The following is a 15,225-nucleotide window of genomic DNA, read 5'->3' as shown; positions in this document are numbered from 1 at the left end:
GCCAGCTGAGGGTTCATAGCAAAATTCGTTGATACTGCCAGCGATTCCATCAACCGACTGTGGGACACTCGACGCCGCCGGTGAAGCCAAAGATGTAGTTGATAGTCGCTCCGTAAGTACTTTGATGAGTTGCAGTTGTTGCTCAAACATTACTTTGAGTTGTTCTGCCTCCATCTTGCGTCGCCAAATATGTTACGGTTCGGTCACGCAGCGAGCAAACAATATGATAATGCGGATTGTGGCAATACTCTATCCCCAGCTATGTTGCTTGATACAGACTCCTAGCACGGCGAATAGTAAGAAGACGAGAACCTCGGACACAAACTTTAATAATCCAACAACACACGATCAACAGGCGATGCCCGGAGCTTCCGAACCCAAGTCAGTGGAAAGAATGGTATCCTGTACGTGGTCGGATTTAAATTTTCTTGGAGTATCAATAGGCCATTGATTTTTCATAGTTTGACCTTGAAGATGCCAGGAGTTCGCTAGCACACATAAAAACAGCGTTTTCTGGGGGATATTGATATCCCCAACAGACACCAATATTCCTCGTCTTACTAACAAACAATCACAAACTAAAGGGTTAAAAGCCATCTCTTGTTGGCTCTCCGTTTATATCGATGGTTCCATGAGGGGCGTGGAGTCGCTGATTCAAGACACCAATATTCCTCGTCTTACTTCCCAACAATCACAAACTAAAGGGTTAAAAGCCATCTCTTGTTGGCTCTCCGTTTATATCGATGGTTCCATGAGGGGCGTGGAGTGGTCCGCTGATTCATGGAATTAATCCCGGTTACCTGGAGAAATTTCGTAGCTCTGTTGTTAACCTAGGCTGTTGGGCACTCCCAGCCAAATTATCACTTTTTCCAGTCACACATCGACTCTATAGATCAGTGTTGATTTCGAATTTGCATCTTCTGCGCACTATGTGCAAACACTGAACCATGCCATTTCTCTCCATTGTTGAAATAGTTCGCCTTGTTTGATATCGTTAAGATCATGTGACGTAGAAAGTTCAGTCGAAAATCTCACCAAAAGCAACCAGCTCTGAAGGGCACAATGGCGGCAGACGCCAAGTGTGTACAGTGTAGATGGGCAGTTAGGTTACTTTTGTCAAGGTCTACCGAAGTTAGTTCCAACGGTGTTTTAAGATTGGCACTGGGATGTGCAGATCCGAATCGTTTGGGACTCGTGGGGACACTCCCCGGTCTCTCAGCAATTTCAGTTGTTCTTTACAACAGATTTCGTCATCCGTTGCCTAATTTTATTCGTCTTTTTCTAAAAGATATCTTCCAGATTAAATAAGGGACGCACTTCATTCTTCCTTGAAGTGTTTCGGGCGAACATATCTTTCTCTTTAAGCCAACCATTTCCACAACAGTCACAAGTTCAACAAAGACCTCGAAACTTATCTCGACAGATCTCAACATATGGGTCAGGTGAATTACCCACAAAACTTATTTAAATCTATCCATTCACGCATTTCGCCGTACAGATCACTGTGCTCGTATTTATCTGGAGCTAGATTATGTTGTTGTTTTTACTCCTTAGAGCAGCGATCATGACCAAATGAAGGCTGAGCTACTCATGGAATTCGCCCAGTGGCTAATGTCCAATCGAATGGACACGAGAAACTGCATCACGTTGTTGGAGCATGCAACCGATTTGCTGATAACGACAGAAAATTCTCAAGGCTCCGTAAATCCTCCGGGGGTTCAGACCTCGCAAGTTGGTAAGTAGCCCGCTGTGCGACTTAACGAGACTGTTGGTTAATGTCTTCTCAGGTAAAGTAAATTAGGAAGAAAACAAACCCCTTGCTCTATGTTGATGTTGCCACTAATATCACGCCGCACTCTGCTAATGGCCAAAATGCCACTTCGTCAGTGTTTCGTTTTGCGATTCACTCGTGTTGGTCACTTGAAAACTTATTTTGGTCCCTCTGTCAAACTTTTGTTAAATATCCCAATAACATTTTTATAACATTTTCCAAACCATTCTTTGCCTGCCAATATGGGGACACAACATTACAGAGACTTTGACAAATAGACGGTTAGTCTCGAACTTGGGTTTTCTACGTATTAGATTGGAATAGTATCATGTCTCTGGGCGTCAGTTTCAGTCTCCTGTTAAAAAAGCAGCTAGGAGAACGGAATCATTTTGATGCCCCCTGAATCTCAGTGTTAGCCATTTATCTAGGTTCGTAAACTATGTGAGCAAGATAGTTTCAAAACAATTGGCATTGATAAGAATGTAGATTTACCAAGACTACTCGCATCATCTGTGCACAAGGTGGTGTTGATGAAAACTCGGAGTCCGAATCCAAGTGGGATGTTCATCTCAGTCTGAGAGACAGAATATTCCAGAATATTAGGCTAAGAGTTAGAAATACTGTCGTAATGAGAATGTCGAATAATTGATCCTATCAAAAACAGAAGATGGAAATTATGGACACTATTTTTAGTCTAAATTTCGTTCGCAAGCCTGCACAGTTCACAGGCAGAATGTATCGGTTTCGTTGTTTTGGATACCTGCTATTTACTTTGTGTTCCTAATTACAGGTAGTACACGGAAAACAGTCAAAACATCGATGCGACAAAAGAGCAGATCTCCAGTTCGAGAACAGGACAAAACGCAGTCGTCGGCGAGCGGTAAGTCACCACTCGTTTAAGGTGAATTTTGGGCCAAGTGCTGTTGCGTTTGTTTCCATTGTTTATGGACTGATTGTGCTTTCAACTCACTAACCAACAGGGATTTTATCATCGAGTGACGCTATTCAGTTAGTAAGAACTGAGATTAGAGGGTAATGGCCTTTTGACATCTTCGAGTGCGATGAATTCACACTACTGAACATCCACCTCCAGCCGAATGATACCATGCTCACCTTGGGATGTCGGAGATGCGCGCGGTAGGTATTTCCAACTTGGATGAGACAGCTATAAAGCATTCCTCAGTTTTTCATAATCGCATGCTTTCACTTGTAAGGTAATTTCATAGTAGGGATATCCAAATCTCCCCACAACTTACGAACTACACTGGGAAACGTTTGGAAAGCCACTGAGACACAATGACAAACCGTTATCCATCCACACCTGTAAAAATATTCTATTTACCTAAACTGTGTTTGATTTCCAGTCAGCGGAGATCCAAAGGTGCTTTTTTCCATCGGAGATTCACAGGACATTCGGCGACTTGATGCACTGCTCCGCGCCTTTGTGCTGTTAGCAGATATACTGCAGATTGCGGGACAGCACGTGCCTGAAAACAACTGGCTGTCGTATACCGTGCTCGCAGTCGCTTGCGTCAGGGAAATATGGACAGTAAGTGAAGAACGCACTTCAGTGCTAGAAGATTATGCTTGAATCGCTGGTGTATCAGCAGGCAGTTGAGAGAGATTAATTATATTGCGGCCTATTTTGCCCTGTTTTGTTTTGATTTTCACACTAACCATATCTCTTCCTATCAGAAACAGCTGTACACATCGGGTCATATCCGGTTCGCGTAGGAACCGTAGCGCAGTTGTAGAGAACAGAATGATGAAGAATCTCAGTATGGTGTGTCCGGACTGCGATGTCTGAGCGGTGAATTCATCGTTATTTCATCTTACCTTGAGCAGTAGACTGCTTGTTTCCTAATTAAGTGAATGTCTATGGAAGGAAGTTCTCATGTGACAAATTCTACTACTCTGTATAACGGATAATGTTTGAAAGCACCAACGGCCGGTGGAAACATTCTAAGACCAACCGTCTGATTCTGGAAAGTTAAGTAAATTTTTCAAGGTGATATTCCAGTACAACTTAAATTTAGGTTTGTGAATACCTGTATATAAATTCATCCAGTTAATTTGACAAAATCCTGACAGAAATTTTGTGGACTGTTCAGTAAAAATGACCCTTGTATGTGAATAGTTCATTTACCTATTTGAGGAAAATAGCTTTTATTGATTTGCTCAACTGGAACAGGTCGCCCTGACTTCGACAAAAAAAGCCTCCCAATATCTTCAGAAAACGCAAACGAGTTCGAATGAGGACACTAAAGCACCAAGGAAACCCCGCAATTCATCTAAGCAGACTGCGGTGAGTAGCATTTTTGTCACTTTTGAAACAGTCTGCTGAAGTGGACCTCAAGCTACCTCAAGTTTTTGTTCGCTATTGTTTTCGATTCCTTGTGACAAAATCATGAGAGGTGTTCGCAGTGAATCCAGCTAGGAGATGTTTTCCACCCCATCGTTAACCTCCCAATAAATGATGCTGAACAAACTCTTGGACAGAATTTACCCAAAACAAACTCAACATGAGGCGACTCCTCGTTTCAGACCATGTAGAGAATTCCTTATAAAATTGGCCAACTTGAAGGCAGTCGAGGGTTGTTGTTTTTCCAAGCTCGATTCTCGAAGATGATTTGACGACTGCCAAGCCTATGGACTCAAAGGGGAAGAGGTTAATATTGGAGAGCTGTATGTGTTTTGTCAGAAGAGGCTATACAGGAGCCTTTCAAAACTAGCCACATGCAAATTAGTGTATTTAATTTTACTCAGATTCTTCAATGACACAGTACAACTTACAAATCTAGTTGTAGATGCGAAGGACTTAAGTAATAACTGCGATATGACAAATATCCGACAAAAAGTCTTAGCATAGATTTTTGACATCTGTTGTGTTTTTACCGTTAGTCAGAACTGACTCAGAAAAAAAATTTAATGGTACTATGCTCTCTTCGACTATTTGCTGGTTGCAACATATTTCTATGAAACATTTCTTCTTGATACGGCCGATTGGTTATAAAAATGGACAGAACAGACTTTTTGTTGTACAGTCAGTTTAAGAAACATGGCATTTGTTGAGACTGGAAGGGGGTTTTGCGCAACTATAGGTGAAATTGTGTCAGAACTAACATAGTGGTTTTTAATAGAAATTTGGCTAAAGATTGAAATATAGCCATCAGAGTGAACTCACAAAACAAGTTGGTAGAAGTTGATCTTACGGCCCATAGTGTGGCAATTATCAAGTCTTTCTGGAAGGATAAAATTTGCTGAGAACTCAGGTTGTTTGGAGTTGCAGCTATAGTTCCATCTAAATATTTTTCCTAAGTGCCCATTTCAGAAATGTAAACCATGCTGAAACAACCACATCCGGCTGACCCAGTTAATTTTTTGGCGTTTGGATGTGACCAGCAACTTCTTCCCCGGAGGCAACAAAGCCGGTTCAGGTTGATCTGCTTTAACCCATCCATGAAAAGATTCTCTATCGGCTTGCGAGGACTGACAGATATTTTGAGAGGGGTTTTGAGATGGAGGTATCACATTCAGCTTTTTTTCAAAATCCAAAAATGCACGGTCATTGCACCATTCGCAGTAATTGAATACCGCGAAACAGCTCTGGAAAACATCGGTGTTTAATTTGAAATTGCAGTCCGCAATCAGGACTTCTGAATTCTATCGCTGAGAAACCACTGAAGTGTTTTGTACTTTCTTTTTGGCTGGTGTATGTTAGCTGTTAAATGAGAACGGTGCCGCATTTCGCACGTTAAACCAAATGTGACCCAGGTGACTTACCGCATGCAATTTTTGTGAAATGGGAATAGGATTGTTCTAATCTATGGCAGGAGTATGCAGGACGCAGTCGTGTCGATATTGCATTTTCCTCCTGACAAGCTGAATCGGTTCACTGCGAAATCAATAATGCTGATTGGTACAAGGTCTATGCGCCTCATATTTATGTTATTCATTTCCAGAGAGAGATTTTGTGTTTGTTCGGTAGAAAGAACCAAAGTTGAGCTTTTGGGGGTTAAAAATGACGAAGAGATAGATAGATAGATAGATAGATAGATAGATAGATAGATAGATAGATAGATAGATAGATAGATAGATAGATAGATAGATAGATAGATAGATAGATAGATAGATAGATAGATAGATAGATAGATAGATAGATAGATAGATAGATAGATAGATAGATAGATAGATAGATAGATAGATAGATAGATAAGATAGATAGGTAGTTAGATAGATAGATAGATAGATAGATAGATTTTGAATCCGGAGTTTCTGCTTTCACGCTTTTCTCTTAAATATCTTATCTAAACCACGAAGTCAGCAAGTAACAAGATAACAAGAATTGGCTTAGACTGCATGTGTTACTGTTATACGTCGCTTTCACTATTCAGATGGATTTCACTGATCATATACCATTCGACTCGGTACCCAGTACCTTACATGACTGGGTAGCCTTTGAGGTATCCAGTGATACTTTGCGCGTCTGGCAAAAGGTTTACGAAATATGGCACGCACATTGTAAGAATTCGCAACATAAGAACCAGACAGCACCTCCTTTGGATGAGGAAAAATCGGAGATGCTTACAGCTGCGGAGGACTTTGTGCGACAGCAGATCAACCCTTATACGTTTCCCTCTCCAGTAAGTTAACGGGTTTTTATGCGGCCAATTGAACCGTTATGAGGATGGATTTTCTGGGGTTTATAGTGTTTCTCAGTTTTGTACATAAATGAAGCATAATGGGCCCTTAGTATACTGGCCCGAAAACGCGAAGACTATACTAGTTGCCATAGTCTTCCTTAGAATAATTTTTGATAATCTAATGGCCATAGTTTATTTCATCCATGTAAACAAGGCATAGTGTAGACTTAGGAGGGATGCACAAACCAGTACCCCAATAGACGGTTTAAAACCTGAACTACCCAAAACCTAGATTCAACAACGTTGACAAACCCCTTCCCACCAAAGCTTAGTTCCACTTCAATTGTGGAAACAATGCCCTACATCATGTTACACTCCTAATCAGTTCAACGAAAAGGCACAATGCACTGTATTTCCCGTCAAGATACCACATGGTGCGTGAGGTGAGCACGAGAAAACAATCCGACGCACTCTATCTAAAAAAGGTTTTTAGGCATTTTTCAAGTTATAACAACCAATGCAGCCTGGAAGATAGCAAGACTCGAATGAATCAGTACAGTTAGTAGTTGGCGAAACGTAGGTGGAAGGGCTCTTAAACATCAGTGAAGTCCTAAAAACCGCTTCGAAAGTTCACCTTAGTGTTAATACTCACAGAGAGTTCAACCCACTGAAGCGAGTTCCTTGGGCTTATTTATCCAAATGCTTAGTTCAGATAACCTCCAGGCTAAAATGGTTCCCAACAGTTTCTCAGGCTGCGGATTCACTTCTTCTTGACCAAACTGTCAATCTAACAGTAACACTGAAGTTGCGGCATGGTGTACTTCGTTTTTTCACGTGCACTCATGGTTTCCAGATGAGCTTAACTACAGCGGATTCACTTCTTCTTGACCAAACTGTCAACTTAATGGTAACACTGAAGATGCAGCATGATGTACTTCGTTTTTTCATGTGCACTCATGGTTTCCAGACGAGCTTAACTACAGCTTGTAAAGATGCACGGTATTGTGGTTTAGATCGCTGCATAAAACAGTATAACACGCTACTGACAGCTGAACTAACCATAATTTCACTGTTACAGTAAGTCTCCTGAAAAAGAGTTTACTTGTAAAGAGTTAGGATTGGCCTAGCAGGGGCAGTCGTGTTAATGATAAGCAGATTTCCTAAAGCTTTCTTAGATTAGCACTGATGGGATGATAGAACACAAAGAGTAAAACCATTTCGGTGTCTTTCTAACATGAACGTGAATCTAGTCGGCAAGGTATTTCTGTACCTTCGTTAAATGATGCCTCACAGGGAATGAAAAACTAATCAATGATCATTTGGCCGTAACAGCCTCAAGGTTTCTAGCTGCTGTGCTACCCGAAGAAAGCATTAGGGATGAGATACTGCCATGCTGCTCAAGCCTAGATAGAAGCAGTCGAGATTTCGAACCTTCCAGCTAATAAACTCGCGCCTTAGCCATTGAGCTATCTGGGACATTTGACAAAGGAAGGAGAAGAGTACAACCAAAAGCCAGTAGATATCATTCGAACTCATGATGACAACCCCTCGCTGTGTTAAAAATTCATTTTCCAAATATATTTTTATTTGGTTGTTATTTCCTGATTTTCGAGGCCCAATTCAAAGATACGAAAGCTGAATCTCCAGAGTGATTCCAAAATCTTCAAGAAGGATACAAAATAACTCTCGGATTTCTGATCAATTCGTGTAAACATTTAGAAACTAACACAAAAAATACAATCTCCGTTAGTTCTAAGATGGATTTGTTGTCGGAGCAAGTCACAAGGTCGATATATGGTTTCAAAAATGTTCATGGTAGCACCAAGGCAATTCCCCATGTTTATTATGCACGGTACGCTGCTGGACAAACAGAAACGTAAACTCTAATTCTAATGGAGATCTCGTGTAGTAAGTAAATCCAGTCAGTGCTGAAAAGCCTAAGAGCACTGCGCATCTACTTCATCCTCATTTTAGTTCATGAGCAGTGCGCATCTCACGAAACTTCAGAGAGTGTGAAACTGGCAATCACCTTATTGTTCTGCCATGAGTGACTGACCAGCACTCAGAGAGGATATAGCGTCCCTTATTCTTCATTGTAAAGTTCGGCGAGATGCGCGCTGCCAAGGATTCCCCGTAAGGATGAAGCAGCGCTACAGTGCTTCTTGGCTTCTCAGCCTAGAGTTGCATCAAGTACATGACGAACTCTCCACTAAAACATTCCTAACTCTCCCCGCACTACCAAAAGGCTCTACTTCTGTAGACTATGAAGCATACTGCGTACTATGCCGCTTAACAAGGTGACACAGCTGCTTCCCATTTTTTTATTATGCCTGTTTGAGTTGCCCTCAGATATTTACGTTGGGCCTCACCAGCTACCATCATTATCATCATCATCAGTGACATCAACATCAGTGCTGATGCTGATGCCTAACTGTCTTACTTATACCTAAGGCCTAAGATTGAAATGACGAAAAAATAATGGGTGAGGAAACGGACCTAGCGCTGTTCGGTGTTAAGCATTCTGATATCTGCTTGTAGACGAGCTGGCCGACACAAGGCTCGTTAGTGCCTGTCAAACAAACGTATACTGAATAAGAACTTAACACAAGTTTACTCTAGCTACTGAGTTACCTACCTAAATAAAGTTAGTGAATGTTGCGGAGACTAACAGAACAAGCTTTGTGTATAACCCAACGTTTTGTCGAACCAGTTAAAAAAATCAAGCAATAAATTAATTGGTAATTTAGGTCAGACAAGTGGAGGCTGTGCAGTAAACTTTGACAAGCTTGACTTGATAAACTGTCCTGTAATTTCTGGGAGAAACCGATGATTTTTCATGGCGTTTTGTGTTAGTAAGCATTTGTCATCGTTAGTCGCAATGAACAGTCATGGACAGACTTGTCTGCAAGAAAAATGGCACTGGCTGCCCTGAATATATGCTTTCTGGTGTTTCCTATGACTTTTTTCTCTGTTGTTCACCGTTTAAAGGCAAAAAGCTAAACCTGTACATGTGTATTTGCAACCTGTTCAAGGCGCCTTCACACTCTTACTCCCACCCACAGTTTACCACAGTATCCTCGTTAACACGACTGGCAGATTTGTTAACAGAGGTTGGCTTGACACATCTGGCCTTACCAGTACTCACTCTACAACTTTGTCTGACGTCTTCAACTATTTCTACGGGAAGCACTATGGATTTGATCACAAGAACTCCATCTGGTAGTCAGTTGGCACGATTGAAGTAAGTGGGGAATTCGCGTCGAATGTTGTGCTCTCATACGATTTGTAACACACACCCACAACTTGACCCAGCTGGAGTGAACTCAACTGAGTTCAGTTTAATTCACTGGTACGTCGTTCAGCTCCTCCGTTTGTACAACTGCACATCTGGTCATCTGTCTTTATAAGCAGTCTAAATGATTACCTATATGTTTGTCTGACTTCTACGTCACTGCTAATATGGAGCACAGCAAATTTGATTAAACGCCAACTATGTAATCCAAGGAGCGAGATGGCTCAAGTGGTTGGAGCGCGAATCTACTGACCGGAAGTTCCGTGGTTCAAACCCAACCTCTGCTTCACGATTTCCCCTGTCTAACCTTGGGCAACCTGACAGTATCCCAGCCCTTGTGCTTCCTTTAGGTAGCATGACAGCTAGACACCGAATGGGTGTTACAGCTGAACGACGATATAATCCCAGCGTTATATTTCCAAAGAGAATAACCAAAAATCATGGTATGGTTTGTGACACGTGTTGGTCCACAGAGCACTGTTTCCAACATTGCGAAGGTGAAGAACACCCCAACTTGCTTGGAGTCTTCCGCAGTGTACTACATCTACTGATGTTATCAACCCTTCATTTGAGTGTTGCAGGAAGAAGAAGAAGTGTTGCGGCCGTACAATTGCTAATTCTGAGCCCGTAGGTGGCCTGAAGATGGACTAACAGCAAGTTTATTCTGTGTGTCATCATTGGCATGATGACTTTCGAGACATCTGTCACTGAATAAGACAGAGCTGTAATATCATTTATCTGAACACTTAGTCACATGTTGTATCGCATCGGAACACTCTTCAGTGTAGTTTATTTGTGCCTTAAAGCTTTTCAGCTAGTACCGCGCAACCAGGTCCATGTTTTTTACGAAAAATTCCAAACAGCTGACGGGTAAAATTAACATGTTAGCACTAGTTGTGTTGGCCTAGTACTGTCTTAAAGAGGGTGCTACCTATCGACACGAGCCTACTTTTACATCATTGCAAGTAATACCGTGTGGGTACCTGACCCAAGCAATTTTGAAACAATAAGACTGTTACCAGTAGCACATTGACTTGTACCTCTCTATTATCATAGCAACTTCTGCGAAGAATTTCGTTCATCTTGAATCATCCTATTATTTTTTTATTATAGACTCCTGGAAGTTTGCTGCTCACTAAATTCTTCTCGTGGTGTCGACCATCACAAAAGTCAGCTGGGAAGTGTCGTTCCGGATGAGAACGAAGTGTTTCGGTGAGTTCGCTTTTTATGTGAAAACAGATGTTCGTCTGCCGTGGTAGCATGTATTAATATTATAAAAGGTGATGAGTTGCTTGCTCTCTCATGGATCTGATTTGTTTGTGACTCCACCGTGAAGAGCTAAATACAGTCCCAGCAGTCCAAACCCACGTCTTAAGCCTCTGCAGGACTACGGTCCGTGAGACTAAACATTTCATGTTATCTGATTACGTACTAAGCAGCCGAGTAACCAACCTCCGCATCCTTCCTTGTGAGCATTACATTCTGTTGTCACATTTTTGGTGTGCTCTAGAGTGCCACAAACCACATTAGGAGAACGAACCCTTGTTGTCACCGTGTAAGATTACTGGGGGAAAGTGAATGGTGCCTGATATCAAATACTGAGGACAAAAGTGTACGTGGAGTTGCACTGTCTTGCTAGAAGGATTCTAATTAGATTGTAATCAATCTCAACGTTTCAGGAGCATCCCAGTTGGCCTTGAGTTATTAAGGTTGTTCACCCAAACAGAATTTTTCAACACCATCGCCACTTGCTATGTCAGCTTGCAAGCCTCAATTTTAATTGCGAGGACGGCATTCTGTCAAGATGAACGCCAAATAAGACGAATTATGGAACCAAAGCTCAAAATCTTTTTCGCCCCATACTGATAGCTCAATCTAGTCTTGAAGCAAGCAAAAGTGCTTTAGGTGGGGTTTCACGATCTATGCCCAAGGACAAAGTTGCCACTCCTACCGTTCAGAGTAAACTTGACTTGTTGCTGCGTGATTTTCATTACTTTTGGCATTGAAATTTAACAGACAACAGATCCATTTGGACATTTTTGCTGAGGTTTGCTCGCGTGCACTCTTTCACCTCACAAGCCATCGTTGTTTTGATTAGTTTCCGTGTAACATCTCAAATGATTTTCTACTTTTTTCTGAGGAAATTCTTGTTTCTTGGTCTTAATCCATCGTAAACCTTGAATAAATTTTCACAGGAAGGCAAATAATGTACAACACCTGACTTTGTATTCCTGAAACTCGACAGCAGTGAAAAACACTCGCTTCAAAGTAGTATAAAAAGTTCAGAATTTTACTGGTTCCGTCAAAACCCACGTAAATAGTTTGATCGATTAGAATGTGTTTGCCCATTTATTGTGAGAAAATTATCAAAGTTAAACCCTCGTTGTCTTTTTCTTCAGTCTACTGCGTTTACAAAACTCAGTTGGAGATGAGTTGTTTTTGGACTATGTGGTTGAGAACTGGTTACAGCTTGCCCATCGACTGGCTAAGCTGAGTCAGGGAATGGCCACCAGAATTTTTCTGGAAACAGTGGAAAGGTTTGCAAGCAAATCCACTCATAAGGTTACGCTGTTATATGTGAAGGCCACACTGGCCTTCGTGGAGGGACAGTACCAACTTTCACGGGATCTTCTTGCTGAAACTACGGTAAGTATCAACCAAGTCCACTTGACTTTGAAGCAAATGATAATGATCTGCGTGAAACTCTTCAGTCACATACGTTTTTATATGAGACTGTAGTTGCTTTGTCTCCTGTCACCAAAGACCACAACGTGACATCATTTGACGTAGCTTCTTTTTATACTGGCGGTAACGAGAAATCAGCATGAAAACGAAATTCCTTCCCGAAATTCTCCAAGCCATACACAGTGGATTTCAATTGTAGGGTACACCTGTCACAGCTATCCTCATCAGAAATGTTTGTCTTCAGTCGGTCGCCTGTGAGCTTTATTTTTAAGTTTGTAACCCTTTTAGGAGAGAGTGCATCTCAAAAGAGAACGTCGGTGGTTAGTCTGTTCAAATGATCTCTACATATTGAGAAACCTTGACACAGTGCTCTGAAAAGACTGGTCGACAGTGATATTGTGAAGGATGGTCTCATTAAAAGGACAAAATTGTACACTTTTGTGGAACAACTACTTGAAGAATGACCACAACTGGTCCTTCTGAGGGTTGGTTTCATCTTTTTTGAAGAATGGTATCTATCCAGAGAGAAATTTGCATTCATGAAACCACAAGGGTTGGCTTAGCACAGAAACCAAATCAGAGTATCACAAGATTATGCCACAGAATGCGCGAATGTCATGTCGATGATGGCGATGATGACTATGATGATCATTATGATCTGCAAATTCTTGGAGAGCTATACCGTAACAGTTAACGCATCTAGGCTGACTCACGTCATCCCCCACGCAAATGGCATTCATACAGAACAGTTTTATTTCGTCAAAGGTCACATTTTCAATAATGATAATGCTTAAAATCATTTTAGTTACTTGTGACTCCCTTTCACCTGAAGTAGGATTGTCAGGTGTGTAGTTATTCGTGGCCCATTAGAAGAGGCTAACCGAATGCGAAGTGGATTGTATCAGACATTATTACAATGAATTTGATATACCGCATCAAGACTGTGGGAGATCCAAAATTGAATGAAACTCACTGCACATGTTACAGTTCATAGCGCTCTGTACGACCATAAGATACCCCCACACACACACTGAGAGTTTGAACACCCCTTAAAACAGTCCATAAGATACAACCCCTCTCATACTCTTAGGGCCTGGGGTTGCTTTGTCAACACTGGCATTTCTTGTGATTTACTGATGTCTTAGATCAGAAGGATTACAAGAACCTAGAAGAACAGAAAGTACACTTGGTGGTGATTTTAGTGCGTAAATTCTCTTCAAGAACACTATTGCTCTGTGTGGGGAGGCAGTGGGATTCTCCAGTTAGGCTTCTTTCCGTACGTATATATGCAGCAATCATCCCTTCACGAATTCAGTGGGATGAATTAAATTCAGTAGTTTGATTACTAGTAGACCACTTTGTAGTATGGCTAGCTGACATCGATAACAATTAGGGATCCGTATCTGTTGGAGAGATTTGTATTTTCAAACTGGATATGCAAAAGGAACCGTGAGACTATGTTCGTGCGGCTGCACTGATTTGAATGGACCCCAAGTTTCTAAAGAATTTCTGTCGCAGCTCGCTATGAGCCTGATACACAGAGGTGAGTTCGAAGTTTTTCTAACCGTTTGATCTTATGCCCATTTGTGCGACAGAAGTTGGATCCATCGGATGAAAATTTCTGGCTTGCTTGCACCATCTTGCGCATGGATACACTCAGCGCGGATCCGAATTTGGCAGCCCGACGTTTACCAGCAGCCGATGTGCTTCTTGACTTCGAACCTTCGCTCAGAAGACGTATACCCATGCACTTTGGGCAAAATGCTGTACTCGAGGATTTAAAGGCAACTGAGGCTCAACTGACTAGACGTCCCGACGCCTGGCCATTCCGGGCGGGTTGGTATGCATATCAGCGAGGATTATTACTTGCTCGACAGGGTGAACTCGAAGCACGACTGGATGAGTCGAGCCACCAACTAACACAAATACACTTTCATCCAGTGAGTTTACTTCCCTCACTTTAGTTATTTCATCAGCAATCCAATACAGTTAGTCTTTTAAATTGCTTTCAGTGCCACCATAAGTTAGAACGTTGAGTACTTGTATCATCAGGACTCATGCAATCTATGTCTTCCTATCGGTTCACGTTACTTTCGCCACATACAGTGTGACAGGATAGAACCAGAATAAGTCTGTGTAGACAAAGAACATTCGCTCAGTTGCCGGCTGACGTGCGGTAAACTTCAGACACAGTTTACCCTGCATAGCGCCTCACCTTATTTATTTTTACGCAGTTTAAAACCGTTTTGCACTTACCGTCATTACACGTGCAGGATTTACAGTGTCTCCACAGCAATCTCTATTCTCGTTTCCTTTCAGATTAGTCTTGTCGTTCCTGCACAGTGAAAATCTAAACAACTTCTCAAACTCGACGTATTTGTTTTGAACTAAGCGACTGACTCTGCACATTAAGCTCAGCATATTCGAAGGCATGTCATACCCGTTCTCATGATGTGATCCATATTTTCTGCCTGATGGGTGATGTGGGTCACGAGTTAGCCTTACTCATACATGGTAGGACAAACATACTCAGTAGTCCCTAACCGAGTGCCAGAACCTGGACCAAAGCTGTTCCCAACCACCGCGTCGTTTTAACAGAATGGAAGCGAAAAGTCAGGTATTCTAGATGACAATCAGAACCGTGCTACGCTAATGAGGGGGCGAGATGGCTCAGTGGCTAGACCGCGAATTTACTGCCCGGAAGCTTCGTGGTTCGAACCCGACCTCTGCCTCTCGACTTCCTCTGTCTAGGTTTGGGCAACCTCGCAGTATCCCAGCCCTCGTGCTTCTTTCTAGTAGCATGGCAGAAAGGGTGCTACAGCTGAACGATCATG

The 15,225-nt window shown here is 41.9% G+C and overlaps 1 protein-coding gene across 1 annotated transcript; it reads left to right on the top strand.

Annotated features, from left to right (window-relative positions):
• Window positions 1-9,920: 9,920 nt before the first annotated feature.
• Window positions 9,921-14,734, top strand: T265_12420 (hypothetical protein; the record flags this gene model as incomplete). The annotated part of the gene is made up of 5 exons (XM_009163836.1): window positions 9,921-10,333; window positions 10,820-10,918; window positions 12,106-12,352; window positions 13,987-14,331; window positions 14,711-14,734. Coding segments are annotated over 5 exons (1,128 nt in total), but the record flags the coding sequence as incomplete, so codon positions are not given.
• Window positions 14,735-15,225: the final 491 nt, after the last annotated feature.

This window comes from Opisthorchis viverrini (assembly GCF_000715545.1).
Source record: "Opisthorchis viverrini unplaced genomic scaffold opera_v5_1, whole genome shotgun sequence".
NCBI classification, from domain to species: domain Eukaryota; kingdom Metazoa; phylum Platyhelminthes; class Trematoda; order Opisthorchiida; family Opisthorchiidae; genus Opisthorchis; species Opisthorchis viverrini.
Note: the sequence above shows the minus strand (reverse complement) of the source record. Positions and strands in the feature narration are given on the sequence as shown.